Consider the following 27,273-nt stretch of genomic DNA (forward strand, 5'->3'; position numbering starts at 1 on the left):
ATATTCTAACATGCAGTAGTAATATAATTATTACTAATTATTAGTAGTGATACTGTAATTATTACCTTATTATATTATATATGCACATAATATGCTGATGCCGATTATAAAAAAGTAGTTGTTAGTAATATTTCGTACACAACTATGGCTTAATTGAAGAAAGGCTTTACATGTAGCTATCTAACAAAGCAAAAGGGGGGGCATTTAAAAAGAACCTCACGTGCCTTTGTGTCTGCGGAAAGCGTCGCACAAAATACCGGAAGTCCTGGCTTTGACTGAAGGGAGAAGGAGATGACAGCTTCTCCTTTCCGCTTCTTACGTGCTTCCCTCACACACATCCCTTTCTGCGAGTAAAGCTGCTCGCAATTTACGGCCAAAGACTACGTTTCCCATCAGCCCTTGGGGAATGAGGGGGGAAACGGGAAGAGGCAGGCGCGTACTCCTCTACCCACCAATCAGGAAGCGGCTGGCTGTGCGCGCGCGGCCGGGCCAGCTGGGGTCGCTGCGGAGCAGCCCGGGAGACGTTCCGTTCAAAGCGCCTGAGAGGAGGGGCGCTTCCTGTTTAGCCAGAGGCAGGAGCGGCTATGGCGGCGGCGGCGGCGGCGGCGGCGGCGAAAGGAGCAGGAGCGGCGCCCCCGCTCGCGGCAGCGGGCCCGGATCCCGGAGCGCCGGGGCGGACGGGAGCCTGCAGAAGGCCGGCCAACATCCTGGCCCAGCTTCGGCAGGCGCAGCTCAGTGGCCGGGGCCTGTCGCGGGGGCCGCAGGTACCGCGGGGCTGAGGCGGGCTTTGTGGGAAGGCCGAGGCTGAGGCGACGCCGACACGCCACCTCCCTCAGAAGAGGCTCCGCTCGGGAGACGGGGCGGCGGCGGCGGGAGGGACGAGGCGGGGAGCGAGACCGCGGCCGAGCCACGTCCCATTCTAGCCTATCCTTTTGCAGCTCACTCTGGGGTGGGAAGTGGGGGGCGGTTTTCGCCCCTGTCCCTCCCTCGCGTGTGATGCCGCCCCTTTGTCTCTCCCCACCCCCATACTCGCATCCAGGAGGCGGCCCTTCTTGGCACCCGTTGAGGCGAGCTCGGGCAATTTTATCCCATCTCCCCCACCCTCGGAAATATGGGAGTCTGCCGCTCGTCTTTATGGGCTCCCTGGGAATCCTGGAGTTGCTGCTGCGAGGCCTGCTTGGCTTCCTGGTCTGCAACTCTCAGCGGCTTTTCTGTTAATAAGGCCATTGCCTCTGGCATTTGCTAAAGTCCGGTACCTTTCCCCCAGTAGCATGCAATCCAGTATACTTCGTTGGAAAGGTGTCGTCTTGCCTTGCTCGCCGGAGTTTTTTGCGCGCGCACGGGCGTCTTGCACAGCCCTATGGCAAGGTATGACTCGCAAGCAGGAGTCAGTTGGCAGAATATAAGAGCACCGTGTTCTCCATCGCTGAGTCAACGTGTGGCAATTTTGCTGTGTTCCGAGAGGCAGTCTTAAAAGTGTGATCTTTATGTAGCAGACACAAAGTCTGGCAGTTGAATTTTTCACCTCCTTTGCTCCATAACAGCTGCCTCGTTTAGGAGCATTAGGAAATAATAGTGTCCAAGGACACATATCAAATACGTTTTCTTTATTTAGTAGAACTTAAGCATTGCTGGGGGGGAAAGACATATGAAGTTAATGCCATAAAAACCTGAAGTACAAATCTACAATGTTGATTATCGATACTGAGCTGTGAGCTGTGAAACCCTAATTAAATTAAAATTACCTTAATAAGCAAGGCTAAAATTGGGCATCAGGCAAAAGGTGATATTGGCCTCTGAAATGGAAGAATGGGAGATGCTCAAAGGAATAGATATTTATACCCATTTTTGCCTTTGAGGGAGATAATTTTTTCTAACCTTTTTCATTTAATTGAAGACTACAGTCCACAAAATACCCAACTTCAACAAATATCTATATTTTTGCTTTTATAAGTATCTTTGTTGTTGATTATGTTGTTCTCCCTCTCTCTTTTTTTCCTGTATCCCTTTATTTCTTTTAACTGAAATCACCTAAATAAAACATAAGTATTAAATTTTAAAAATGAAAGGATTCAATAAATCATGTCCTCAAAATACATTCATTTCAGCTTTGGCAATGGTTTTGATCAAACATAATTTACTGTCATCAAAGCATAATAATTTTAGTAGCATCTAAAACAACTACATCAAATACAAACAATTGCTATTTTTAAAAAGTATCTGGATAAGAATTACATGCACATTATTAAAACCTAAATTTTACAGGGATGTGTTTGACTCATATTGGGGCGTACTAAAATTATCAATGTTAAAAATAGCATTTGCTGTGAACACAGCTTGCTTAACCAATACATAAAGGTGGATTAATTAAGTCAGGCCAATCAAGGTTTTTTTTATATAATGGGAGACATAATGGTATCGGTTCAAGATAGGGAATGGGAAATAGTGATCTACCATTCTGGTATGCAAGTGTGTCCTGTCTCTGAAGGGTGTTATAAAAATAGAAAGATGCCTTATATTCCCATTTCTGTAAGTTTAGTTGGATTGCATTGGTATAAGGAAAATCAGCCATATGGACTATTGCAGTGTCCTGGAACCAGCCAAAATGAAAATATTTGCCACAAACATATGTGAAGTTTTTTGAAGAAATATTCCTTTGTATGTGATACCTCACAATACACAATATAATTTAATGTTGCAATCCAGCACTGAGCTGGGTACACCGAAGCCTGCTGTTTTCAGTTATTATGATCAAAATGCACAATGTAAAAATTTTATTCATTCATCACTTTAAAAGTGATTCTTTTCTAGCTTGAAAATAGAATTTACTTACCAGGATAACCTAACTTGCTCAGTTCTTTTTTTTGTCCTTCAGTGAAAAACGTTGTGCCTATCCTACTTAAGTCATTTCCTTTAGTCATTTCCCCTAAATACTAGAAGAGTTCTGGTTTGATGACTAGTGGAAAAGGTGGCATTGATCTTGTAAACTCCTAGTTAGGTTTCTTTGATGAGTTTTGAACCTTTGAATCTGTGCTGTTTTGCTTGTATATATTTCATGCTGGATCAGCATTCCTTTCTCTTTTGGCACAATAAACTAAATTATATGGAAATTTACATCCAGAATTTTTAAAAACTCTGAAAATGGTGGAGCCAGAAGCTTTGTTAAGTGTGAATGCTGAATTTAAAATACTGTTTTGTTCTGCTCACAGAGACTTCTTAAAATAGAAGTCCCTGTGAGTTGGGGGGCGGGGAAGCTGCAATGGCCCAAAGTTACCTGTCTCTGCTGCAACACTTTAGCATGGAGTTACTACTCAAAACTTGTAGTGTAGAAGGTTCTTGTCACTGCTTTGTTGCAAGACTGGGAATGAAAAGAGAATTTGAAGCATTGATTCTTTTCCACGGTAATGGAATCTGCATTTCAATAGCATTTTCATGGGGAGGGGAGAATTCATCACTGTGTCATGCACATTGCATTTTCTGCATCGGCATCATCACTACTGCACATTACAATCACACACATCTTTTCTGGTGCAAGTGTTCACAGTACAGAAACTGTGGTTTTCCAGCTCAGGTATGCATACAAAAGATACTTGTAAATCTAGTTTGTTTGTTTTTCTTATAGTGAAAGTTATATCTGTGAAGAAAAATCATAATGTGAGGAGTCCTATCTTAAAAGAGCTGTGGTGTTAATCCTGTCTAGAACCTGACAAAACTGATGGCACACATAAGCTGCCCACTTGGCCAACATCTAAATGATGTCTGTCTGTTTGCACAATGGGATTTCTAGTTTCTCTTCTCTCCCCGTAAAATCTGCTGAATGGTCCCTGAATTCACCCAGAGCCGATTTGGGGGTTGTGTTTTGGGGGTCCATGGGGAGGAAATGAAGGGAAAGCCCCATTGTGTATGCAGGCACCTACTTCCGCTAAATTAGATCTCACATTTTGACAAGCAACCCTACTTAGAAAATTTATTTTAACCCTTCAGTGGGTATTGAAAATCTAGAGTATTTTAAGTGTGATAAGCCTTCCTAATTTTGATAAAATAACGGAAGGAAGATGAGGATAACACACTTGCGGGGAACTAGAGTAAGTTATATTTTGGATATTGAAAGTGCAGGATAATTTACAAACTATTAGTTTATGAGTTTAAAGATAATACAGAATGAAACAACAGTATCCCATCAGTGCAAGGATTGATCCTTGCACGACTGGACTTTCCCGACGCACACTCTACACACTCTCCAAATCTGCTCTGTAAGGTTGAGGTAACTCTCTAGAATTGGTTTAGGAGGCATGCAGGGGGAAAGGAGGGGGGACATTCTATTGCACAAGCAGAAATTATTGCACAGATAGAATGTTCATATTGCACTACGTTGGATACAACCCTTTATTTACAGTACTATCAACATCTGTGAATTTATAATTTCTCCGTGCCAATGCCAATTTAAAAAAACAACCCATTCTTTTCATTTTTATAAAGAAGATAATCTACGAAATAAAAATATAGGTGGAAGATATAGCAGGGAAAGCAATCTAATTTTCTTTTTGTATTAGTATTTTTTATTAGCAACAAACTAGTCAGCAGTTGCACATTGTTAACATACCTCACCATTATCACTACTCTGGCTGATAACTTTGCTTATTTCCTTTGCAATACTCGTATGTGAGAGCTGTGGGTATTATTAATATAGTATAGTTATATCAGAAAGCAGGGAATCTCTTGATCTACAGATTTGATCTAGGTGGCCTTAAAAAAGATCACATTCAGAGCCTAGCTGTCAGTTTTCAATACTATTTAAAAAATATTGCTGGTGGATTATTATTATTTTTTAAAAAAATGTTTTGGAAATTCAGCACTAGACATTGGCCTACTAGAGTATGGTAAGAATTTTTAGGACTGTTCTTGAATTGGAAAAGCTTTAAGCAAAAGAAATGATGGAGTGGCTTGGTTTTTACTACTGTTTATAATAGCTAAGGGACCCAGGTGGCGCTGTGGGTAAAAGCCTCAGCGCCTAGGGCTTGCTGATCAAAAGGTCGGCGGTTCGAATCCCCGCGGCGGGGTGCGCTCCCGTCGTTCAGTCCCAGCGCCTGCCAACCTAGCAGTTCGAAAGCACTCCCGGGTGCAAGTAGATAAATAGGGACCGCTTACTAGCGGGAAGGTAAACGGCGTTTCCATGTGCAGCTCTGGCTCGCCAGAGCAGCGATGTCACGCTGGCCACGTGACCCGGAAGTGTCTCCGGACATCGCTGGCCCCTGGCCTCTTGAGTGAGATGGGCGCACAACCCTAGAGTCTGTCAAGACTGGCCCGTACGGGCAGGGGTACCTTTACCTTATAATAGCTAAACTATGCTAACCAGCTGAGGAATGAGGAAAAGCTTAACTCACAATGATATCTGAAAACAATATTACCCATTTTCCTTAGGGCAACCTTAAAAGGGAGCCTGGGAGATTATAAATCTGTCCTCCACCCCACCCCCAACTGTGGTGGCGATGTTTGCTTCAGTTGACCAAGGTCAAACATTTTTAATGCTGATTTCAGAAATCATGTTTTAGCAGCTGTACATTGGCTTGACATGTTCATCAAGCTATCCACCACAAACTCAAGTCCTCATTCCTATTCAGTTACCACCACCACCAATTCAGACTCCTTATGTGAAATTTAGAGAGAAAAGTGCCCCAGTTTGCATCAGTTTACTTGACTACATAATGTTACATTTGCCATTTCACTGCTCATTCACCCAGTATAGATATATCCTTTCAAAGCTCTTCCTCATTTTTGTTTTAACTATCCAGATCATTTTGGTACCATCAACTCTAAATAATTTATGAACAAATTAAAAAGCACAGGTCCCAATATCAGTGGTTGGGGAATTTGCAGAAATCTGCTTTGGCAATTGTTAGGACAATTGGAACACACACATATACGTTTTTCTTATAAGTAAGACGCAGTGAACATATGTGGATTTAATACATTCACAAAAGTACAATTTTCAGTGAGTAAACCATACTAGTCCTGTTATGAGTATCAGAGTATTTGACTAAACATCACTGGCCCCATTCTTCAAAATGTTACAGTCTGCTTGGCACTAAAGATCTGTTGTAATTAAGGTCACACAGTGTTGCCTGTATCAGAATACAGAACCCTCTTTGTATCCAGATTTTCACGTGAATGACAACTGAATTTCCAAATCTCACTTACAATGAAAGAACTTATATTCTTGTGGAAGCATTGTTGACACTATTACCTGATATTTAGAATGTTTGCTGGAGAGATGGGGACAGTGTTTAATTTCTAAAGAAAGACATCCAGGGACTCAGACTTATACCATGAGTTTTATGAGCCCTCCTCAACAGAGTGGGAAGGGTGAGGAAACTTGCTTAGTGGAAAGGAAAGGACATACTGTGTGAGCTCAGGGACACTTTTAATGTATTCCAGTGGGTCAGTAGAATTAACTGTTGGCTTCCAAGTTTGAAGGCAATTTGTTGTCCCTTCTATATCAAGAAAAAGAAATTTCTGCATGATTGGGGATGCCTGAACAGACCTAGTGTAATAGTGAATATCAGATACACAGTTTGGGTATAGTGGCCAGTTTCCAAGACATAAGGTAGCATGACGCATGCTCTGGGGCAGTATAAAATATATTATATCTGAGAAATGTGTCAGTCTCATCTCTATCTTGTCTTGTAGCTCACAGAAGCTTTGTTAAAGGAAAGAGATAAACAAGCAAAGTGGAATGGAATTCCCTTGCTCTTACAGAAGCTGTATGAGAACAGTCATCCCAACAGTGATTTATCCCAGTGCCAAGGCATCTTAAAGGTAATGTTTCTTACTGGCAGACTGATGCATGGAGCAGAATCCATTCTCAGTTTCCTCTGATATTTTAAGTCAATTCATAAGTTACGTGTTAGTCACAGATTCTTTCAGTGGCCCCTCAAATGCATGTGTTTAGCTATTTCCATCCTGTGCATAATTATATGGACTGCTATCAGAGCCCTCATTTGTTGTCTCCCCCACTCCCAGCTGAACCTCCTCAAAGCTTTAAGCTTTCTTCGTACAGAAGATTCTCCAACCCTTTTTTTTCCAGAAGAGTAAAAAGGAATTGAGTATCAAGTTCTGCTCACATAAAGTGAATTTCAACAAATGTGTTTCACATATTTACTTAGAAATCATTTCTTTTCCCAATCTTGCATGTTTCGCATTTCAGACTACATTGATAGAATAATTAAGTTTGTTATGTTTTCTGATATCACATTTAGCTGCTGATGCAGTGAATTAATCTGTATTTGTATATTTTTTGATGAAATTGGCTATCTGGTGCTGCAAATTTATGTTTTGAAAATCTCATAAGTACCCTCAGTAACCTTCTGCAACTACTTTGAATAATATGCTTTGATATGAAGTATCTCTCAGTACCTGCAACTTTAACTTTTGTTCCCTGCCAGGAGATTTCTCCCCTCCTTTCAATGGAAGCTATGGCATTTGTCACAGAAGAGAGAAAGTCTGCTCAAGAATCCACTTTTCCAAATACATACACATTTGACTTATTTGGAGGAGTTGATGTAAGTGGTTTCTACTTTTTTAAAAAAAATGCTGTAGCATATTGTCAAATACAGTAACTAACACATTGAGTGAGGCATACTAATACTCTTGTTCAAGACAATAGTACAGCCATAGGAAGGTTTGGTTACCCAAGAAAGCCAAATTTAAAATGTAAGGAAGGGATTCTTCATTACAATAGGAATATTGTGTTTTTGGAGACTAAAGTAACTTGGCCTTTTGGCTTAGAAAATGAAGGCTTTAGAGAAAACACAATTTCACTCTACAAGTTGAATAAACAGTCACAGGGTGCAACTTTAACCAAGGTTAAAGTTATGTGATCTTGGTGTGTTTCTTCCATTCTTTTGGATTGGGGGGTGTAAAGCAGCATGGATTTGCATCACTTTATTGGATGCTAGGAAGGAATCTCCCTCAATCAGATTGAGTATCACAAGGAACGGGAATGTTTTCTCTCTAGCAGGAATGACTAACTAGCAGTCCATGGGGTACTTGTAGCATCAAGAGAGGTAAGGATGGAGGGCACCAATACAAAAAATTAGAAGAAACTTCTAGAGTGCAGAATCTTGGCCCTCTGGGTTTTTTCAGACTACAACTCCATAGTGTTAGAAACTGAGATATGAAAGCTAAATGGCACATTAAAGCTAGGTTATGGGTGCAACAATGGAATGTTTAGGTGTGGTGTTTTTTTTATAACAAGAATTCCGAAGCTGAAAATGAATGAACTGCAGCTAAAATATTATGTTCATTTTTTACATGGTCTAGTCCTTCACCCGCTCCCCCCATATATTCTTAAGAGGGTCTCTTCTCCAGTCTTCAGAGAGTAGCTGGAAGTGGGGAGGCAGAAATATGTCCCCCTTTCCTTCTACTCTGCAGTTTTAATCTGAAATCTTAGGTGCAGTACTGCACCCAGAGCTCAGAAATTGCTCACTCTAGTGAAATTCCCTATCACAAAATGTGCCTAGAACAGTGGGAGTTTTGAACACTGCAACTCCAACAATCCTTGACCATGCTTATAATCTGGAGGGCCACAGGTTCTGCACCCCTGCTGTAAGTGGCACTAGAAGTGTGTGACTTATTTCACCCAGTATATTTTGAAGTAAGACTCTTCATCGGAGGCACTGCGTATTTTTTGTGTTGCAAGGTAAATGCGTTCTATATTAGGCATCTCATAACCTGACTGGCCAACTGTCCTTCAGCATTTCAAAACGTTTATGGGGCACCCATAATTTCAGTGCTAAGAAAGTTGAGGGTTGTCATGGCTCAGAAGTGATATTCAATCTTCTTGAGAGTCATAGGATCCTGACGTATATAATTAATACTTAGCCTCTTGAATCCAGTATATTAAGTACAAAGTGTCTAGTTTCCTTTTGCATATTTCATAACCAAATCTTTAATCTTAATAAAGCTTCCATTTAGTGGGAGGCTGGCTCTGGCAATGGAAGCCCTTGTCAATATATGAGTGGCCGTAATGAATGGGTCTGTGATAGAGCTAACTAAAAGTTGTCTATAAATTAAACACAAGGTCATAGTTAAAAGCTTGGAGAGCAACATGTCTGTATCTTATAGATAAATTTAGAAAAGCATGTTCTTTTATTAATACAGAATCTTAATAGCTAGCTTGAACTAATATTGAAACTAAGCTATTTCACACTAAAATATGGAGCTGCCTGCTACATCAAAATCTTTTAAATCCTCTTCAATGGGAAGTTACAAAAACCTTTTGTCTGTATAAGCTACAATTGTACAACTAATATGCGCAAAGACTGAGTAGTGATGCCGGTTGATATAACGTCTCGATCAGATAAGCTACAGGCAGCCCAGATTTTGCTTTTAAGTAGCCTATAGCTTTTAAAAGTTGCAATGTATTCAACTTCTATGCAGCTTTCACAAGGAGAGGCCACAGGCGTATATTATAGAGTCCTGTCCTCCTTAGTGATAGAGGGGTGGTTCGTGGTCCAGTCCTGTATGTTGTGCAATACAATTGCATCCTGTGCCACTGCTGAAAGAATAGACTGGATGCCAGCCCTGATTCTTGCTCTGGGAAAGCACCAGCTATTGGTGCTACTGTGTCAACTGATAGGGAGGACAGGGTGGCTTCCATAAGGTGCAGGAATGTGCAACGGCCATTTTCAAGGGCAGGAGGTGCCCCATAGTCCTATAGATAGCTTTGCTACAATTGTCTGGAATGTTTTCTGGGTGACATTGTTTCCTTTTACGATAGTTGCTTTTGTCTTTTTTAACCCCTTATCAGTCTTATCCCAAGTCTTTCTTTGAAATGGAAAAGAAGGGTAATATAAAAGGGTGTGTGGGGTGAATAAACGTATCCATTCTTTTTAATTCACTTGACTTATATTTATGTAAGTGTGTTACTGTATTGAGTTTTCCCAGTGTGTATATTCAGTAAATATTAGTAAGTATATGTGTATCTTTAAAATATTAATACATGGCAGGGGGAAAGCTTGCCCTGCAAATGTAAAGATCAGTAGACTATCCATGTCCTCTGCAAATGGCATTGCCTCAGAAGGGGAGAAATGTTGTGGGAACTTTGCACCAACTTTGCAGCATGCACAAACGTACTTCTCATTCACATTAAAACTATAGTTTCTTTTAAAATGTCATTGCATTGCTCTTGAAATATGACTATTGTTTTGAAGAGAAGCATAGTAAAGTAGGACACTGGATGTTTTGTCCAGTACAATAGAGCGGAATTGTCGTTTTTTAAAGTAGTTTGCTTTAAATTTCAATATAGCCCAAAAAATAGGTGCTTTTTTATTAAAATGCATCTATATAAAGTCATTATGTATCTAATTTTCACAGCTTCTAGTAGAAATACTTATGAGACCAACTCTTATTACACAAAAGAAGAAGCAGAAAAGTAAGTCAATAATATACTTCCTTCACCAAACCTTGTTTTGTTTCCTTCTCTTCTCGTGTCCTGATAGAATAATTGGTCACTAAACCAAGTACTGGTAGCAATACTTGTTTGCTAACATTGTGTGTGTGTTTTAATGATGTATGAAAATGAAGTTTTACCACACAGTTTCTTAACTTTTATGGTTGCAGAGGTGATAAATGCTGGTAAACCGTGTTTGTTTATAGGATTAAATACTGCACAATAAACAAAGTATATAGGCAGTGAACATAGCCCATCCATAAAACATCATTAGACTACTTAATAACATCTGGATAGTGATGCACAATAACCAGTGTGTTAGAGGACCTGCTCCCCAAACCCTGGAGGGAAGCCCAAGTCTTGTTGGGTAGCAGTAGCCAAATGACCAGAATTAAACACCAACCACTGTCATCACTCCTGTGAGTCCACCAGTTTTGGCTAGGAAAATCACAGAGCTTTACAGAACGTCACGTAAGATTTGAGAAACAAAATACTAAGAACCAGATTTTCTGTTCCAACAATACATAAGCCTCCAGGAGGTTATTCAGTAGCAGTTTGTCTGAGCAGCCAAGTCCATGGATTTAGTTCTAGAAATCTTACTCAGAAGAACGCACAGGAAATAGGTGAAGTAGATTTCTTAAAAATTAAATTAAAAATAGCTTTTTTTAAAAAATAGACTCCAGTATCCCAGTGAAAGTATAAGAAAAAACCATTGTTAAGACTACAGTTGTGAATTACAAGACAGGATACAAAGCAACAAAAGCTATCTTTCTTAGGCTAATACAAACAATATCAGCAAATGGACCAGCGCTGCTTACTTATAATAATAGGCACAGAGTTTCACAATCCAGACAAGCTAAATGCCCTTTCATTTAGAAGCAAGGCTAGAATCACATGGCATATATATAGGCTCATAAGGTAATAAGAGGAAGTCAAAGTCTCACAGTTTCTTGTTTCATGTGGTGTTCAGAACAGGAATATCACATGATATCTGCAGTATTTCTGTCAGCCATATAAACTTGATGTGAACAGATTGCCTACCTGCCCTAATAATAGTTGTCGTTCCTCTGTGTGTTCAACTTCGATCAGATCTCATTTTTATTGGATTTTAGCAGCTGAGATACTTGCTGGATTTTTTCATTTGGGCTGTTAAATAGTGTGGTGACGTATGTCTTTGTTTGTGGTTGATTGTTCAGGAAGCATTAATCAGTTTTTTTCTATTGCAGTAAGCGATGACCTCATCAAGGATTGTTTAAGCATATTGTACAACACTTGCATATGTGTAAGTTATATTTTCTGTTCTGTCAATAATTTTTGTTTTGTGATACAGCTAGGTTTAGGGGATTCTTGGTCTGACAGAGAAAAACATTCAAAGCATTAAATTAATGTTGCATGCTGCAATATTCTTGATGCTGAAATTTCTATTGCATTTCACAAATTGCAGTGTAGCAAACCTGTTGCTGCTTGCATTTTGTCTAAACATCTTTTAAATAAGGACTCATTGCTATTTATTGCTGAAGTGTTTTAAGCCTTAATGCAGTGGCTTGCTGTGGGAATCTTGGTCAGCATTCCCTGTTTAAGACTCTTTTCAGTTATGTATGCTTTTTAAATTTTATTTTGGAACTGTATGAGTCATTTTATGTTATTGGTAGTATTTGAACTGGTTTTTTTAAAAAAAAAATAGAAACTTTTTATCAATGTAAAATTAGTGTTGAAAACTAGAGTTGAGTTCATGACATTAAATGTTGCACGAAAACAAACCAATAATTCCTGTCATTCACATTACATTTGTATGCATTGGCAAGACTATTGGATACTTTACTTAGCTGGTATGCACTTTTATACTCACGTCATTTGAGCAGCCTAGCTTTCCCTGTTGAGAATTTATTGCTCTTCTACTTAAAGGCAAAGAAAGCTGGAAAGGTTCAGAATCCTATGTGGAAGGAAGGCACTTTTCTCCATTCCTTTTTTAATTTCCACTTTGCTGCCTCCTGGGAGAGCTCTGTTTTTCTATATTATTTTAAAATTATATGTGATGTTTGTCTCAGCAGTGTTAGCTTTTGCTCATGTGTATATGTGGTTTCTCATTATTGTAGACTGAAGGAGTCACTAAACGATTGGCAGAAAGAAATGATTTTGTATTGTTCTTGTTTACATTGATGACAAATAAAAAGACATTCCTGCAAACAGCCACCCTTATAGAAGACATCCTGGGAGTAAAAAAGGTTTGTTGATAATGTAGCCTATACCATCATGTTCTCATTTAATCTTCAAAACTCTTTAACAGCTTGTAAGTAGAAGTCCCTTCTCAGTTCAGTAACTGGGGGGGGGGGGGGGGAATATTGTATCCTAAATGGAAAAAGCCATATTACTTGCTCCTAGCCTGTCTTTCCTTTGTAATGTTTAAGAGTATCTTGGCAGCACCTCTCCTAACTGTAAAATTTTGGGAAGGCATCATGTAATAGCAAGGCTGGGTACTTTTTATTGAGCCTGCTGAAGGAGTCCCCATTATACATCTCTGCATGCACTGCTTTGATTACCCCATTCACGCCTTAGCTTTCTGGTGTCAAATAAAGTAATGTTGTGGGTAGCACAATGCCCACTTCTGGATACTGGAATTTACAAAGAAAATGGTGAAGCAAGTGTGTCCAGAGAATAGTGACTAGGGTGGTGTACAGGGTCTGGAGGGACAGTTGGAAAATGGGTAGGTTTGGTGTGGATAAGAAAAGGTTAAGGGGAGACATGTCTGCTGCCTTCAGATACCTGAAGGGCTATTGCATGCATTGTTTTTTGTTGTTTGAGAGCTAAGAGCTGTTGGACAGTGGAATGGACTGCCTTGGGTGGTGGTGGGCTTGCCTTCATTGGAAATATTTAAGCAGAAGCTGGGCAACCAGTTGTTGGGGATGCTGTATTTAAGTTCTGCATTGCAGATCCTTCTTTGATTAGGAAGTTGGATTAGGTGATCTCCAAGGTCTCTTCTGATTCTGAAATTCTGTGATTCAATTTTTTTATCATGAGCTTGGAAATGCATTTATTTAGCACTTAAGTTTTATCAGCAGATTTAATTAGATCTCCCTTTTCCCAGTTAAAATAATAGCCGAGGCTTTCAAGAGAGAAAGGGGGGAGTTTTTAAAGATGAGACATTATTTCCTGACCCCCATTATGTTTGCTATTTAAACCGTATTTGGGTTTGCACAGAGACAAATATAGCATAAAGGTAAATGCTATTATTTATTTGTAGTACACAAGCTAAAAACTTTGGGTGTAACATTTCATGAAACTTGTTCTCTAACTTGTGAGATTAGTTGTCAGTTGCTATCAATACTTTTCAGCATTGTGCCATTTTAAAAAATTGCTTAGCAAAGAGTAATTTACCAGTTATAATTTTAAAATATGTTCCCAAAGGTATAATTCATTCAAATTAAAATGAGATACAAGAAATAGAAGGAAAACCAAGAAGCAGGGGACTGCAGCCAGTCTCATTTTATACCCTGCACTCTCATAAATGGTGCACAGATGTCCTTGAGACTCTCAGTTTCATTATAAGATAACTCTGCAAAATGTTTAAGCTAGAAGCATATTGCAAAACTGTTCTTTTCAATATTCAGTATTATTATTTTAGCTGCTAGTGCTAAAAGAATTAAATTCTTTTAATTTTCTAGAAGTCCAGAAAGTGGGGAGGTAGCTTCATACCCCCATCTAATTAAAGAAAAATAATAAATTATTCCTGCAATTAATAATTTCCAGCCAATCGGCATGGAACAATATGCAGTTTTGTGGTGAAGTACAGTATAATTTGTAGACTGTTTATTAATGTTAATATATCAGAAGTAAGTGTTGATAACTGCTAAGAGGGTCTGCCTTTGCTGCTGTGCAGCATGATCTCTCAAGGTTGTTGTATGGCCCAACTAATACATTACTTAGATAGAATAGGAGCCCCTGGGAAACTGTTCTCCTATGATAGGTTTCCATGTTGCCTAGGTAAAGTATTCTGTTCCCGCCCCAACTTGTCAAGGTTGATAGCAACAGCCCTACATGATCAGAACTTCTATTCTTTGCTGGGGTGACTCCTTTGTACAGACGTATACAAAACATTAGATCCATTTTAAGTACTTGCTATACAGAATCTAATGAGCCACATAGCAAGTAATATAAAAAGTAAAACGGTTACAGTAAGCCCACAACTTGCATGCAATTTACTTGTGCCCATTCAGTTTTACATGCTTGGCAGAAAAATATTTTTTTTCAATAGAAAGGGGGTGGGTGTCTGGGAAATCCCAGCTGCCATTGAGCTCAATGTGTTTTGACTAGATGTGATTTTGGCTGTAGGCATGATCCCTGTAACATAGCCCCACATAAATTGCAGACTTACTGTAGTTATGTTAATGTTATTCAGAGTGGTAAATTAAGAGATTCCTATCTCTATATAGTGCCCTATCTAGGAGTGCACAGCAGCTCCTTTTCAGACCTTCAGCTGAGTGCATCTTAGGTTCCTGACTGCAAATGCACTTTGAATTGAATATTAATGCAGTTAGACTCCTCCTTGTAAATGGGAACCCTGGTTTCCCTATCCGTATTCTAAGCACATTCAGCTGAATATGTTCAGGATTCCCCTTTGTCTTAGGGACAAAATGAAGTGCAGGTTAGCATGTTTAGGGACATTGAGATCAGTGCTGCCTTTCTCCACTTCTAGCTAGTGGTTTCAGATGGAGATCAGAATAGGCTTTTAATCTGCAAGAATCTTGGAAATAAATCTTTGCTAAAAAAAAAAATTAAATCATCTGTGGGTCACTAGCAGTCAGCATATCGCTTGTCATGTTTTAGGAAATGATTCAGTTGGAGGATATTCCAAACCTCTCCAGTCTAGTCTCTAGCTTTGACCAACAGCAGCTTGCAAACTTCTGCAGGATCCTTGCAGTTACAATTTCAGAACTGGACACAGGCAGTGATGACAAACATACACTTCTTGCAAAAAATGCTCAGCAGAAAAAGAACATGGGTCCTTCTCGGGCGGAAATTAATCAAGGTAAAGCATCCTCTTTCTGAAATTAATATGTACTCAAATTGATATGTACTCAGTTAAAGTATTTTAAGATGGAAGTAAACTTGATTTCATTTGGATTTCTAATAATAGTTGTTCCATCAATTTAACATTTGTTAATCCTATTTGCTTCTTGTCATAGCTGCACTCCTCAATATACCAGGCTTCATTGAACGACTGTGTAAACTAGCAACCAGAAAAGTTTCAGAAACAACAGGAACTTCAAGTTTCCTTCAAGAATTGGAGGAGTGGTACACCTGGCTAGATAATGCACTTGTACTTGATGCACTAATGCGTGTGGCAGGTGAAGAGACAGAGCAAAGCAGCACAGGTACCTGCTTTTAAATTTACAAGAACAGCCATTTAATAATCTGGTAGCTTTATCACCTGTAGATCTGCGCGTGGCCTTGTCTTGCACTGTACTCTTGCTTTGACATTTTCGTACTGGAATGGAAGCATATGTGCAGCAGTCCCTAAAGACTGAAAAGACTTGTGCAAATACCTCAGGATGGTGTATTCAGTTTCTGCTACATTGGAGAAACTTAACATCTTCTCATTTCCTACATTTTTGTTGCATTGATAACTATTATATAACTACCTCCTTGCCCTTTTTTTGTCTTTTAGAATCTTCAGATGAGAGTGGATTTGCCTCTACTTCACCAAGGAATCAACTTCCACAGACCATGAAGATTATGCATGAGATTATGTATAAACTGGAAGTTTTGTATGTCCTCTGTGTGCTTTTAATGGGCAGGCAAAGGAATCAGGTGAGATTCTGCATCAGAAGTGTATAGTGAATTGCAAGCAGTGGCTCTGAAAATTCAAATGGGGGTCCAGCTATTTAAAATCCTACAATCTTTTCAAACTCTAGACCACTAATAATCTTATCTTGTAGGAAATGGATGCTTGTTGATTCATGTATCTTGCACAGTGATCAGCTATAAGGTTTTTGGTTGGTGATCTAGCAAGAATTTAATTTGTATGTGCCTTTATGTACTTTTCCATTTGGCAAGTACTTTGCATTAAGATAGGCAGCAGTTAAGGCACCCTGCTTTAGACAAATACTTTGAAATGAGGCTTTTGGCTAAGAAAGTCTATGCCATGTTTTATGCCAGTCTATTTTGGGATCAACAAACTCGCACTAAAAAGTTTCACTTTAAATTTTGAAATTTGGTGCATTATTGAAAACAAGTAGATTAAAATGAAGGGTGCAGCCACTGCAGAAGCACTCTTGAAACAACATTTTCTTCATTCCTATTCATTCCTGTGGGGTGTGCAGAATAGAAATCTCTAATGGATATTGCTGGATGTTGAAATATATATTTTTCAGAGTTAATTTTGTGTGTGTGTGTGTAGATTATGATTTTTATATTTATATATATAATGGGCTATATTTTGTGGGGAGGTGGGGGAGCTTTAAAGAATAAACTGGCACAGTTTATGGAAGATCTTAAAACAATATGCCTGTAGTGAATATACCTGATCATTCTTCTTGCCTAGGTTCACAAGATGATTGCAGAATTCAGATTGATCCCTGGCCTTAATAATTTGTTTGATAAATTGATCTGGCGGAAGCATTCAGCATCAGCCCTTGTTCTGCATGGGCATAATCAAAACTGTGACTGTAGCCCGGTGAGTATTAGGTTTAAGCTGCTGCATAGAGTATGTTCTTTTGAAATGGCCCTTAAGAGCTCATATGTAATAGCAGTTAATAATGTTGATAGCTAGCCTCTTCAGTTGTTTTTCATACTAGTATTTTTTTCTGATTGCAATGGTAACAGCATCACTCTCTAAAATGGCTTAAATATTTTTTTAAGCCTGGAAGTCGTGAGTTGATGTTTCTACCAGTCTGCTAGGAAGGATATTCTGTAATGTTTCTTATAAAATTAATTCTCAACTTCTTTCTTCTGTAGGATATTACATTGAAGATTCAGTTTTTGAGGCTACTTCAGAGTTTTAGTGATCACCATGAGTGAGTATAGAATATGTTTGCCATAAACTTTGTGGTGGCACTTCATGTATTGCTGAATTGATGGAACATCATATTTGAAGTAACTCGGATAATTTAGAACCTCCTTAAAAGTAACATACAAAGAATATGTAATAGTTTTGATCATGTTTTGCTGTTACACTTCCAAGAAGTGAGTGAAAAGATATTGGGAGGTATTTGTAAAGCACATTTTGGGAGAGACTATTCAGTGGCTGCCAGCGTGCAAGGGACCAAAAAATGGAATACAGCTGTTTAGACTAGTTTTGTCAGAGGACACTTTCAAAGGCACTATGTGCATGAATTTTGAGATCCTAAACAGATTGCCCCAAATCTAAACTTATATTTAGGGCATTCTTTATCAAAAAGTTCAGGGGGAAAGGAACTGGAATTGTGAAACTTGGCCTTCTGCTATTTTAGGAGTTCCTTTTTCACAATTTCCTTTAATATGACAGTATTCAGCTGAATAATTACGCAAGCAGAATGATTCCTGCTTGCGCAACAGAAGTTTGCACCCCCTCCCACACACACATCATCCCCAAATCTGTTCTAAAGTGTTGGAGGGAAACCCCAGAACAGGGGGAGATGGGGGAAGGGGAGACATTATGTTGCAGAATCGGAAGTCATTCTGCTTGTGCAAGGAACTACCTAATGCTACCTTAAATGCAACCTGTAATTTATTCTGTGGGTTCATTCTATGGATTCTCAGGGCTCAAACCCAAATTGTGAGATTATTTGTCCAATATAGAGTTAAGTTTCTGTAAAACTGAATAGAACCTTGATACCACAGAAGAACCAGTATAGTTGTGTGCATTTTTGCAAAGGGAATATAGATGATGCATTAAAGAATCAATGTTTGTAATCACTCCTTCTGTCCTGATTTTTATAATAGGAACAAGTATCTGCTTCTAAACAGCCAAGAGCTTAATGAACTGAGTGCAATATCCCTCAAAGCCAACATCCCTGAAGTAGAGGCAGTTGTCAACACAGACAGGTAGAGAGAAGTGCATGTATGTTTGTATCATTTGTTCTTTCTGAAAGTATGGCAAGTATCCTATTTTACCAGGCCTGTCTCTTGAACCCTTGCAATAAGTTGGGTTATCTCTAACTTTGTTAGTATGTTGAACTAGCAAAAACGTGAATCACTCACACAATGCAATGGCATCTTTCTGAAGTGTATATTGGACATCTGGGTGGGGCCACATATGCCCTTTAGGGATTGCTTGCAGTCCTTTACAATCTGCTTCTACCCCTAAAGCCAACTCTGTCCCTTTTGAGGCAGAACTTAGGTCTGTTTTTTCAGACCTGTGAACACTTAGCAGCCAATGTTGGCTGGAGAGTGAATGCATAAGCGGTGGATTTTGAGAGTGGAGGTTGCAAATCATAGGTAATTTTGATAACTGATGGGAACATTCATGGGAAGCAGGAAAAGGATCACATAGGACTTCATAAGGAATTTAATTAGCATATTTAAAGTATGCATACACTTATACAAATGAACATATTTATTTATATAAGGCCCTTTATACCTATATTTCTGCTTAAATATTTATTACATACAAATTCCAAATTGGGTCACGCTGACTTCCTAGTGAATTGCTGAACATTCTGTTTATGAACGTAGCTTGTGCAATGCTTTATGTTACCCCGTTTGAGGTATGGGACATTCTTTCCATCTAAGAGGGAACAAGTTTCACAGCTTCACCCTTTTCATAGAAACAACAGATTGAGTTTGTGGGCAATAGCAGCATACATTATTTTTTAAAAAAAACAAAACTAGTAGCAAGATGTGGTCCTTACTGCCCCCTTTCCAAGCTATTTGGCCTGGAAAATAACGTTGCTGTAGATGTCAGTTTGAAGGACAAAGGTGCAAGCAAATGGACTTCAACCCTCAGATTCCTAACATTTGAGGATTCGTGGGACTGATTATCGTTCATTTGCCTAGCAGAGAGTTCAGTTGATATGGAATGATAAACTGGGTAAGGTGGCCTCTGTGTTTTAGCCACAGGCCAACACCATTCTGCTTTGGCTTGTTTTCATAACTTCCCTATAATTACACATTGTGTAATCTTGTACATCTAAAGACATCTGGAACATATAAGTATTTCCATATTGGCTGGGTGTAAAACTTTTTAAAAAAAATTGAACTAACATCTGTTGGGTTAGAATATGCAAGTTCTGAATTTGTACAGTTCTGAATGCTGTGTAATGGAAAAGTAACAACCCGTTCTTGTGCATGTAAGCTCAGAAATATCCTACATTCAGTGAGGCTTAGATTCAGACTGTAGTCATGTTTTATTTTATTCATAAAATATATACACCACTTGATTACAAAAACAAAACAAAACCTCAAAGCGGTTTACAAAAAGCTAAAACAATAAAATTTGTAGTATCTGTTTGTGTGAGAGAGCACAAGGTTTTTACAAATGCAGGTTTTCTTCTTGGGCACTTAAGATTCAATCCCATTGAAAAGGTTTTTAGAATTACAATAGAAAATTCATTCACCAGCAGGGGGTGTTAGACTATAATGTTCCATGGAGTCACAGTATGTTCAAAATACACCATCCATTTTGAAATGGTTGTAGCATTGCAAAAGCTTGGCATAGTTTACTCAGGTATTGCTGTATAGAACTGCTAGATTTTTTCTTAATAAATTCCCCTTCAACCCATTGGTTTACTCATTGTAATTTCTCCCCATGTTTTAGGAATTTAGTCTGTGATGGGAAAAGAGGCTTGCTGACCAGACTTCTTCAGGTAATGAAGAAAGAGCCAGCGGAATCATCATTCAGGTGGGCTCTGTTATTACTACATTAAGCATAGTGTTCTGTTGTAGGAAAACTTGATCTTCAGAGTCCAGAGAGAAAGTGGATCCTTGCCAACTATTAAAACACTTCAGTTTTGATTAGTTTTGTCCTTGAATTGAAAAAAATTGAGGCCAGCAGTGCTCAGGGATAGGAGACCTTCTCTCAACATGGTTTCTACCCTGCCCATGACCTTAAAGTTGCCTAGTCTCCAAAGATGTCTTAGTTGTTTAAGCTTTGAATCCTAACTAGTGATACACATAAGGAAGATCCACATATATAGCCAGTTTTGCTTTGCTTTCCTACAACTGTTCACACTATCAAAAGAGCATGTCACATAAAACTGTTTCCACTTTTTATTTACAATTAACCAGCTGTTTCTTTCTTAATATAAGGTGTTAATTTTATTTTATGCACCAGGTTTTGGCAAGCCAGGGCAGTTGAAAGTTTCTTACGAGGCGCTACTTCTTATGCAGATCAGATGTTCCTGCTAAAGAGAGGGCTCCTAGAGGTATTCTAAATGTTTACTAAATATGTTTGTGAAGCATGCTTCTAAACCCTTAAACCCTTGATTTCTTAGAGAACATGGAGTCTTTACTAAGAGTTAATCAACTTGTTAGACATTGTCATAATCTAGGGTTCAGTCTAATCTTCTGAAGTTTGTCACTTTGCTGTGCTCTGTGTCTCTGAAACACCACAGTTATAAATTATCAGGCTTAATCCCCTAGCAAGTCAAAACACCTTCCCGTAACAAGTATAGGAAGTCAAAGCCATTTTATTTCTGCCTGCAGAAAGCAAAATGTGAAACTTATTGTCTTTATGGTAATATTTTTCTCCTTGCCAGCATATTCTCTACTGCATTGTAGACAGCGAATGCAAGTCACGAGATGTGCTTCAGAGTTACTTTGATCTTCTGGGAGAACTGATGAAATTCAACATAGATGCTTTCAAGAGGTTTAATAAATACATCAATACGGATGAAAAGGTAAACCTAAACCCCCAGAGTCCCAAATGAATCCTCAGCCTTATAATATATTGGATGCTGGCAAAGCCTAATCACTCTACTTTTTTAGTTTCAGATATTTTTGAATCAGATCAACAGCTCACTGGTTGATTCCAACATGCTGGTTCGTTGTATTACTTTGTCTCTAGATCGATTTGAGAGCCAGTCAGATATTAAAGGTAACTTTGTGGTCTGTTCTGAGACCAAGAAATTGTTTTTAAAATATGGGCAACTGTGTCTATAACCATCAGGGATGTGGTGGCTTCTGAAAATCCTTTTGGAATTATTGGGTGCAATGATTGGTTCCTGGTCCATGGCGAGCAGGTTACATACAGGGTCTGGCTTTTTCCACATGCTGATTAGCAGTGGCATATTTGCTGCACAGCCAGCAACTTCAGAAAGATTTTCAGCAGCCACTAAGGCTTAGATGAATTGATGATAACAAACAGGTAAAACTCCTAGTATCTGTTCACAATAGATAAGCACCCATTGTTGCTACTGCTTCTGTTTTTGTCTGAGTTTCTTTGAAGTTAAAAAAGTGGTAATTTTAATGGGCACTTCATGTGGTTGCTTTTCTCAATTAACGAACAGTGGATAGAAACAAATATTGGCAAAGCTGTTAGTCCTTTCAAAAATGATTCTTGGCTCAGCTCTTTCAACCTAACAAATGGCTTGTCTCCTACAGTGGCAGAAGTCCTGTCTGAGTGCCGCCTGTTATCCTACATGTCGCAGATGTCCATGAGGATGTCCTTCCTTTTCCGGCTTATAAATATTATTCATGTACAGACGCTCACACAGGTAAAAAGCTGTCACTGATCTCCCATGGAGCATGTGTAAATAGATTTTGTATCCAATGTGATGTTTTCCTTTAAGTTCCTAACCTGTTGGACTCTTGTGTTCCATAAATGGACTCTGGGAATATCTGTTAGTTTGAGCCTTTTATATTTTTTATCCTTATTTTCTTTACTATAGGAAAATGTAAGTTGTCTGAACACAAGTCTAGTTATCTTAATGCTGGCCCGAAGGAAGGACAAACTTCCCTTCTATCTTCAGACACTGCAAGAGATGGAATACACCAAGAAATACCCTGGATTTATCCTGAATAATTTTCACAGTCTTCTGCGTTTCTGGCAACAGCATTACCTCAATAAGGACAAGGACAGCACCTGCTTAGAAAATGTATGTCTGTTCCAGTTGCTTTGGAATATGCTCTTTATATTTTGTAATTGTGGCCCAGTGGGGAAAGAGTAAAAGAGATAGATGATGTAATGACAGTGCTAAGGCAGTGTAATACAACAGCAACATGAGTGTCAGGGTGTATTTTAAGAATATGCGAGAATTGAACACTCTTAGGTGGCTGTGTTGGGCTCTCAACAAAACTAAAGCATTTTTTGGTTATTGTAAGTGTCGCAGTTTCTTGGTAAGCCAGAACAGACTGTGCGCTGCCACAGAAACATTCTGCTTCCTCAGATGCAGGCTACATCTGCATTGAAAAAGTGAGAACTCATGTTTTGTGTAGGTGGATCTAAACTGGACTGAATTTCTTAGCTATAGTAAGACAGTGCTTTCTATGTACCTATGCATTTGGTCCATGTTAATTTGAAGCAATAGCCCAGCATTGTCTGGTACTTTATATAGTAACTAACACACACATACACCCACACACACACACCATGATTAGCATGGAAATGCTTATGCTGTGTTCTTGGCCAGTTGTGGCATAACATTTTCCCACTGGAAGGCAGTTTTTATAACTTTTTTATAGTAAAATACATATGGAAAACATTATAATTTTGGTCACCCTGGAGACATCTGGCCGATTACTGGATGGGGGATGTCCTGGTTCAGGCCAGAAAGATTGTTGTGCTACTGGGCTAAAGTTAAAGTTTCACTTGTTGGCCCTAAACAGCTAGGAACCAGGCTGTGTGAAAGATCGCCTTTGCTGCCTGTCCACTGCAGTTATCTGTGGTGCCATGTGTGCTGGAGGTTTGTTTCATGGTAACTCAGAAGTCCTTCAGCACAGGGGAACCTGTCTTGTGGAATACAACATCTGTCAAAATTAGGCAGGCTCCAACAATTGGTTATATGCTAAAAAAACTACTTCAGTGGGTTTTCCCAGATTTGATTCACGGGCAGTATCAGATTTTTTTTGTGGGGGGCATTATATTTATTATACATTGCTGTGATATTTGTTCATATTCAGCAGCTTATTTGGAAAATTTATGAAATTTATAAAAAATTATAAAATGGTCATACTGATTGCAGAATTTCTGCATTCTAAGAAAATTTGCTTTCCTTTCAAAAGAACATGCTCCTGAAAGAAGACTGAGCTAAGTTGCTCTGAATTCAATTTGAATTCCTAGTTTCCCTGTGTTTGATAATGGGTGGGGCCAACATGAAGTTTCTGTTCTTGGTAGCAAGTTAGTTGCTAGATACAGCTGCATTTTAGTGGTACTTGCTGTTGTGCTGTAGCATAAACTTTTTTTTCTACCTTCTTTACAGAGTTCATGTATTAGTTTTTCCTACTGGAAAGAGACTGTATCTATACTGCTTAGCCCAGACCGGACATCACCTTGTGCCATAGTTAGCTACATTGACGAGGCATACATGGACATGGACAGAGATTTTGCCGAGGAGTAATTCTTCAGGCTCTGGCTTCCAATGGACTGTGCTTCAGAGGGAATCTTGCAGACAATGGATTTTCAGGGATATGCTGTGTGCACAAACTTGGAACTATGGAATGTTACCATGTTAAAGTTTTCTCTCTCCATCCCCTGCTCTCAGCACTGTTTTGAAGAGCAAGACATCACCAACTTCCTAGTCAACATATTCAGGGAATGCTTGTGTTCTGTCCGAAATTGTCTGCAAAAAGCCCAGTCTTTTCTGCTCACTGTGGCTAGAATCCTTTGAGTTTGATAGATGGGATCTTTCAGATGTGCAGTTGTTAGCTGTGGCTTTTTATCCTGGCTACCAGAATTAGATGTTAAAAGTGCAGGCAATTTTTTGGGCCATCCAAACAAGCCGATTTCTATGGGCACGCCAGATGCACACCAGCCACATTTAAGCCACTTTAAAAAGTTTCTATTTTTATTGCTTTTTCCTTTGCATTGGGATATAGAACTGATTGTGTGTGTATTTTGTTTTTAAATTCTTGGAGATAATAGCTCTCTTCACTTCTTTGCAAACTACTTTGGGATTGTCTCCTACAAAACTTGTGTCCAAACCCCTTATTTTATCTTGTTGTGGTATTGCATCCAGAAGTATCTCTCTCCGTTCTGTGGAAATCTCTTGTCTTCAGCTGATTTTACAGTGTGGTCTAGAACAGGCATACATTGTGGTGATGGGGTTGGTCTTGGGAGCCTAGCTTTGACTAGGCACTAATGAATTGAAATTAACTGATTTCCCCCACTCTAAATATTGCAGCCTGACCATTTTGTCAATAAATAACCAACTCAAGTTGAAAATCTATTCTGCAGTCCTGCTTTGGCTGACCATAAAATCCACTCTTGAACTTTTGCTATTTGGAAACCTAACACTCTAGGCTAAAATAGCAAAATTAACACCTTTTATTCCAATTGTGTATATATATTTATTTATTGTTCCTGAAGTGTAATAGTTACTGGAATTGGCTGATCTTCTCCTAATGATACATGTATTAAATGCTGCCCAGTGATTTTGGTTTGGGGACAAATTGCTCAACAATATCTGAGTTTGCTCTTGTAACTGCTGGCATTTAAACAAGTCACTTGGAATACAAGCTAATATTTGAAGTCAGAAACTTTCTGAACATTCTTTTCATTACTGTGCTAAAGCACTTTAAGAAGCTTTAGCAGCCCTTTATCTCCCTCAGTTTAAAATTACTTTGATTGTCCCTTAATGTGTAAATGTATACTTCTGGGACATACTCATATAGCACAATATACCCCTGAAAAGTCTTGTGTTAGAATGCTATGGCTATGTGGTATTTTCCTCTATGAAGGAAAACCTTAAATATCAGAACCAGTCTTGGTTCAGAAAGGTAATTTCCAGACATGGAACTTAATAGTAGCTGGGAAAGCGGAGTGCTTGACTATTCTCATCATCTTTACCCTGCACTTTTTGCTGCACCTTATTTACAGATAACGCCATGGAAAGAACAGCTGGACTGCAGCAGGTTTGTTTACAGATACTATTTTAATATATATTTGCCTCATAAAAAAACAAAGGCACTTGCTTCCAGAATAAAAAGTATAGTACTGTTCTATCTCACAGTACTAGTTGCTCTTTGGTTTAAATCAGGCGTCCTCAAACTCGGCCCTCCAGAATTTTTTTGGCCTACAACTCCCATGATCCCTGGCTAGCAGGACCCAGTGGTCAGGGGTGATGGGAATTGTAGTCTCAAAACATCTGGAGGGCCAAGGTTGAGGAAGCCTAGTTTAAATAATCTAATTGGTTGGGCATCTATTGAAGGAACAGCGCAGCACTTTAAGACTGACCCAATCTGTGTTCTCCTTTGTGGTATGTTAGAAATTAAAATGGAAATATGGGAGCAAATTATGTATCTGCTGTGCAGGAGCAACCAGCCCACATCCTTTTTGATTTTGATTTTTTTTAAGGATATGTTAAAATTTTCATCCCAAGGCACTATTAAACTGGCTTTACCTGACTCCACATGCCTTTGACAGTTAATGAGTCCAAGTGTTGAGGTAACTTTTTATACCTGTTCCTTCTTGGGCTCATCCTTTTTCCCCTTCCCCAAATTCTAGGTTATATTTATGCGCTGATTCTATAAATGTAGTAACCCTACACTTCAAATTAAACGCTATGTATTAAAAGGCTCAAATGAGACTGGATGCCTTCTGAGTCGTTTTAATTATTGCATCCAGTCTGCAAAGAACTTACTAATTTTCATCCAGTATATATGACATATTTCCTTGTAATTGAATGGTCAGGCTGCTTTGTTTCTTTTATGCATTTGACTCAGGTGAGACTGATCCTTAGCTACTCCTGGGAGTAGCTTGGTATCGCCCACCATGTTGCTCTATTTGTTTCCAGTTTATTGGTCTAGGCCCAGGGGTAAGGAACTTGCAGCCCCTCAGATGTTGCTGCACTACAGCTTCAATCAGCCTTGGCCATAGTGGTTAGACCTGATGGGAGTTGGAGTCCACCAACAATTAGAAGGCCACCTGTGTTCCCTATCCCTGTTACAAGGTGATTGCAAGGAGTTGAGCTGGGGTTTTTGACTCAGGCTGCACCATTTGCCTTTTAGTTCTTACAGGGAGCTTGTATGCCTGAGAGATCTCCCGCCACAGCTTTTCTCATAGAATCTTCTTTGCAAATGTTCAGAGACTGCAATGGTAGGCTTGGATTTAAATGCAAACTGCTTCAAGGAGTGATACCGATGAGTGACACTTAAATGTGGCTGAAAAACAAAAAAGGTCACTGTTGGCTGTGTTGGCTTTGGTTTGGATTTTTAATCACTAAAGGAATGGAACTGCTGTGTGGCAAGAGGGTGGGCCTCACCAGGCCAACAAATGTTCCTGGAAATTTAAAGTATCTCAAGTGGATTAATGTTCATGCTGCCCAGATTAATGCTGATTTACTAACAGCACATAAATGTATTAAATGGAAACTATTAAAATAATTTTATTTTAAAAAAATATGCTAGTGAAGGTCTTTACTTTTTCTGCAACAATTCTCATAGTCACGGAGCTCTTCCTATAAATAGCATGGATTGGGTATAAGCAAGTGGACTTCACAGTTGTAATGCTCAGGTGGAGGTTTGTGAGTTGATGGGTTAACAATAGACACACTGAAATTATCAACAGGTCTATTCTTTGTATGGATGGAAGTGATTACCACCCTTTTCCAGCAAGTCTTAAGGACCCTTATGGTTGGTGCCAATTCTACTTTAGTGTAGGATCTGTTGGCATACTTGTGTGATTGTGCATAATTCTGCATGCTTTGGGAACAAGTACCATTAATGTGGAAGCTTGCAATCTGAATATGCTT

General features: G+C 39.0%; 1 protein-coding gene across 1 annotated transcript; it reads left to right on the plus strand.

Annotated features, from left to right (window-relative positions):
- The first annotated feature begins 491 nt into the window (after nucleotides 1-491).
- TRPC4AP (transient receptor potential cation channel subfamily C member 4 associated protein) lies at nucleotides 492-26,921 on the plus strand. The gene is made up of 19 exons (XM_083443998.1): nucleotides 492-764; nucleotides 6,688-6,816; nucleotides 7,443-7,559; nucleotides 10,375-10,432; nucleotides 11,677-11,732; nucleotides 12,547-12,675; nucleotides 15,275-15,476; nucleotides 15,634-15,822; nucleotides 16,116-16,258; nucleotides 16,992-17,123; nucleotides 17,405-17,463; nucleotides 18,371-18,472; nucleotides 20,184-20,267; nucleotides 20,700-20,790; nucleotides 21,124-21,264; nucleotides 21,353-21,461; nucleotides 21,968-22,080; nucleotides 22,255-22,461; nucleotides 23,785-26,921. The coding sequence occupies exons 1-19, from the start codon at nucleotides 585-587 to the stop codon at nucleotides 23,920-23,922; spliced, it is 2,379 nt and encodes a 792-aa protein (XP_083300124.1). The 5' UTR covers nucleotides 492-584; the 3' UTR covers nucleotides 23,923-26,921.
- The last annotated feature ends 352 nt before the right edge of the window (nucleotides 26,922-27,273 follow it).

The sequence above is a fragment of the Podarcis tiliguerta genome (assembly GCF_965153285.1).
Source record: "Podarcis tiliguerta genome assembly, chromosome: 6".
Taxonomy (NCBI): domain Eukaryota; kingdom Metazoa; phylum Chordata; class Lepidosauria; order Squamata; family Lacertidae; genus Podarcis; species Podarcis tiliguerta.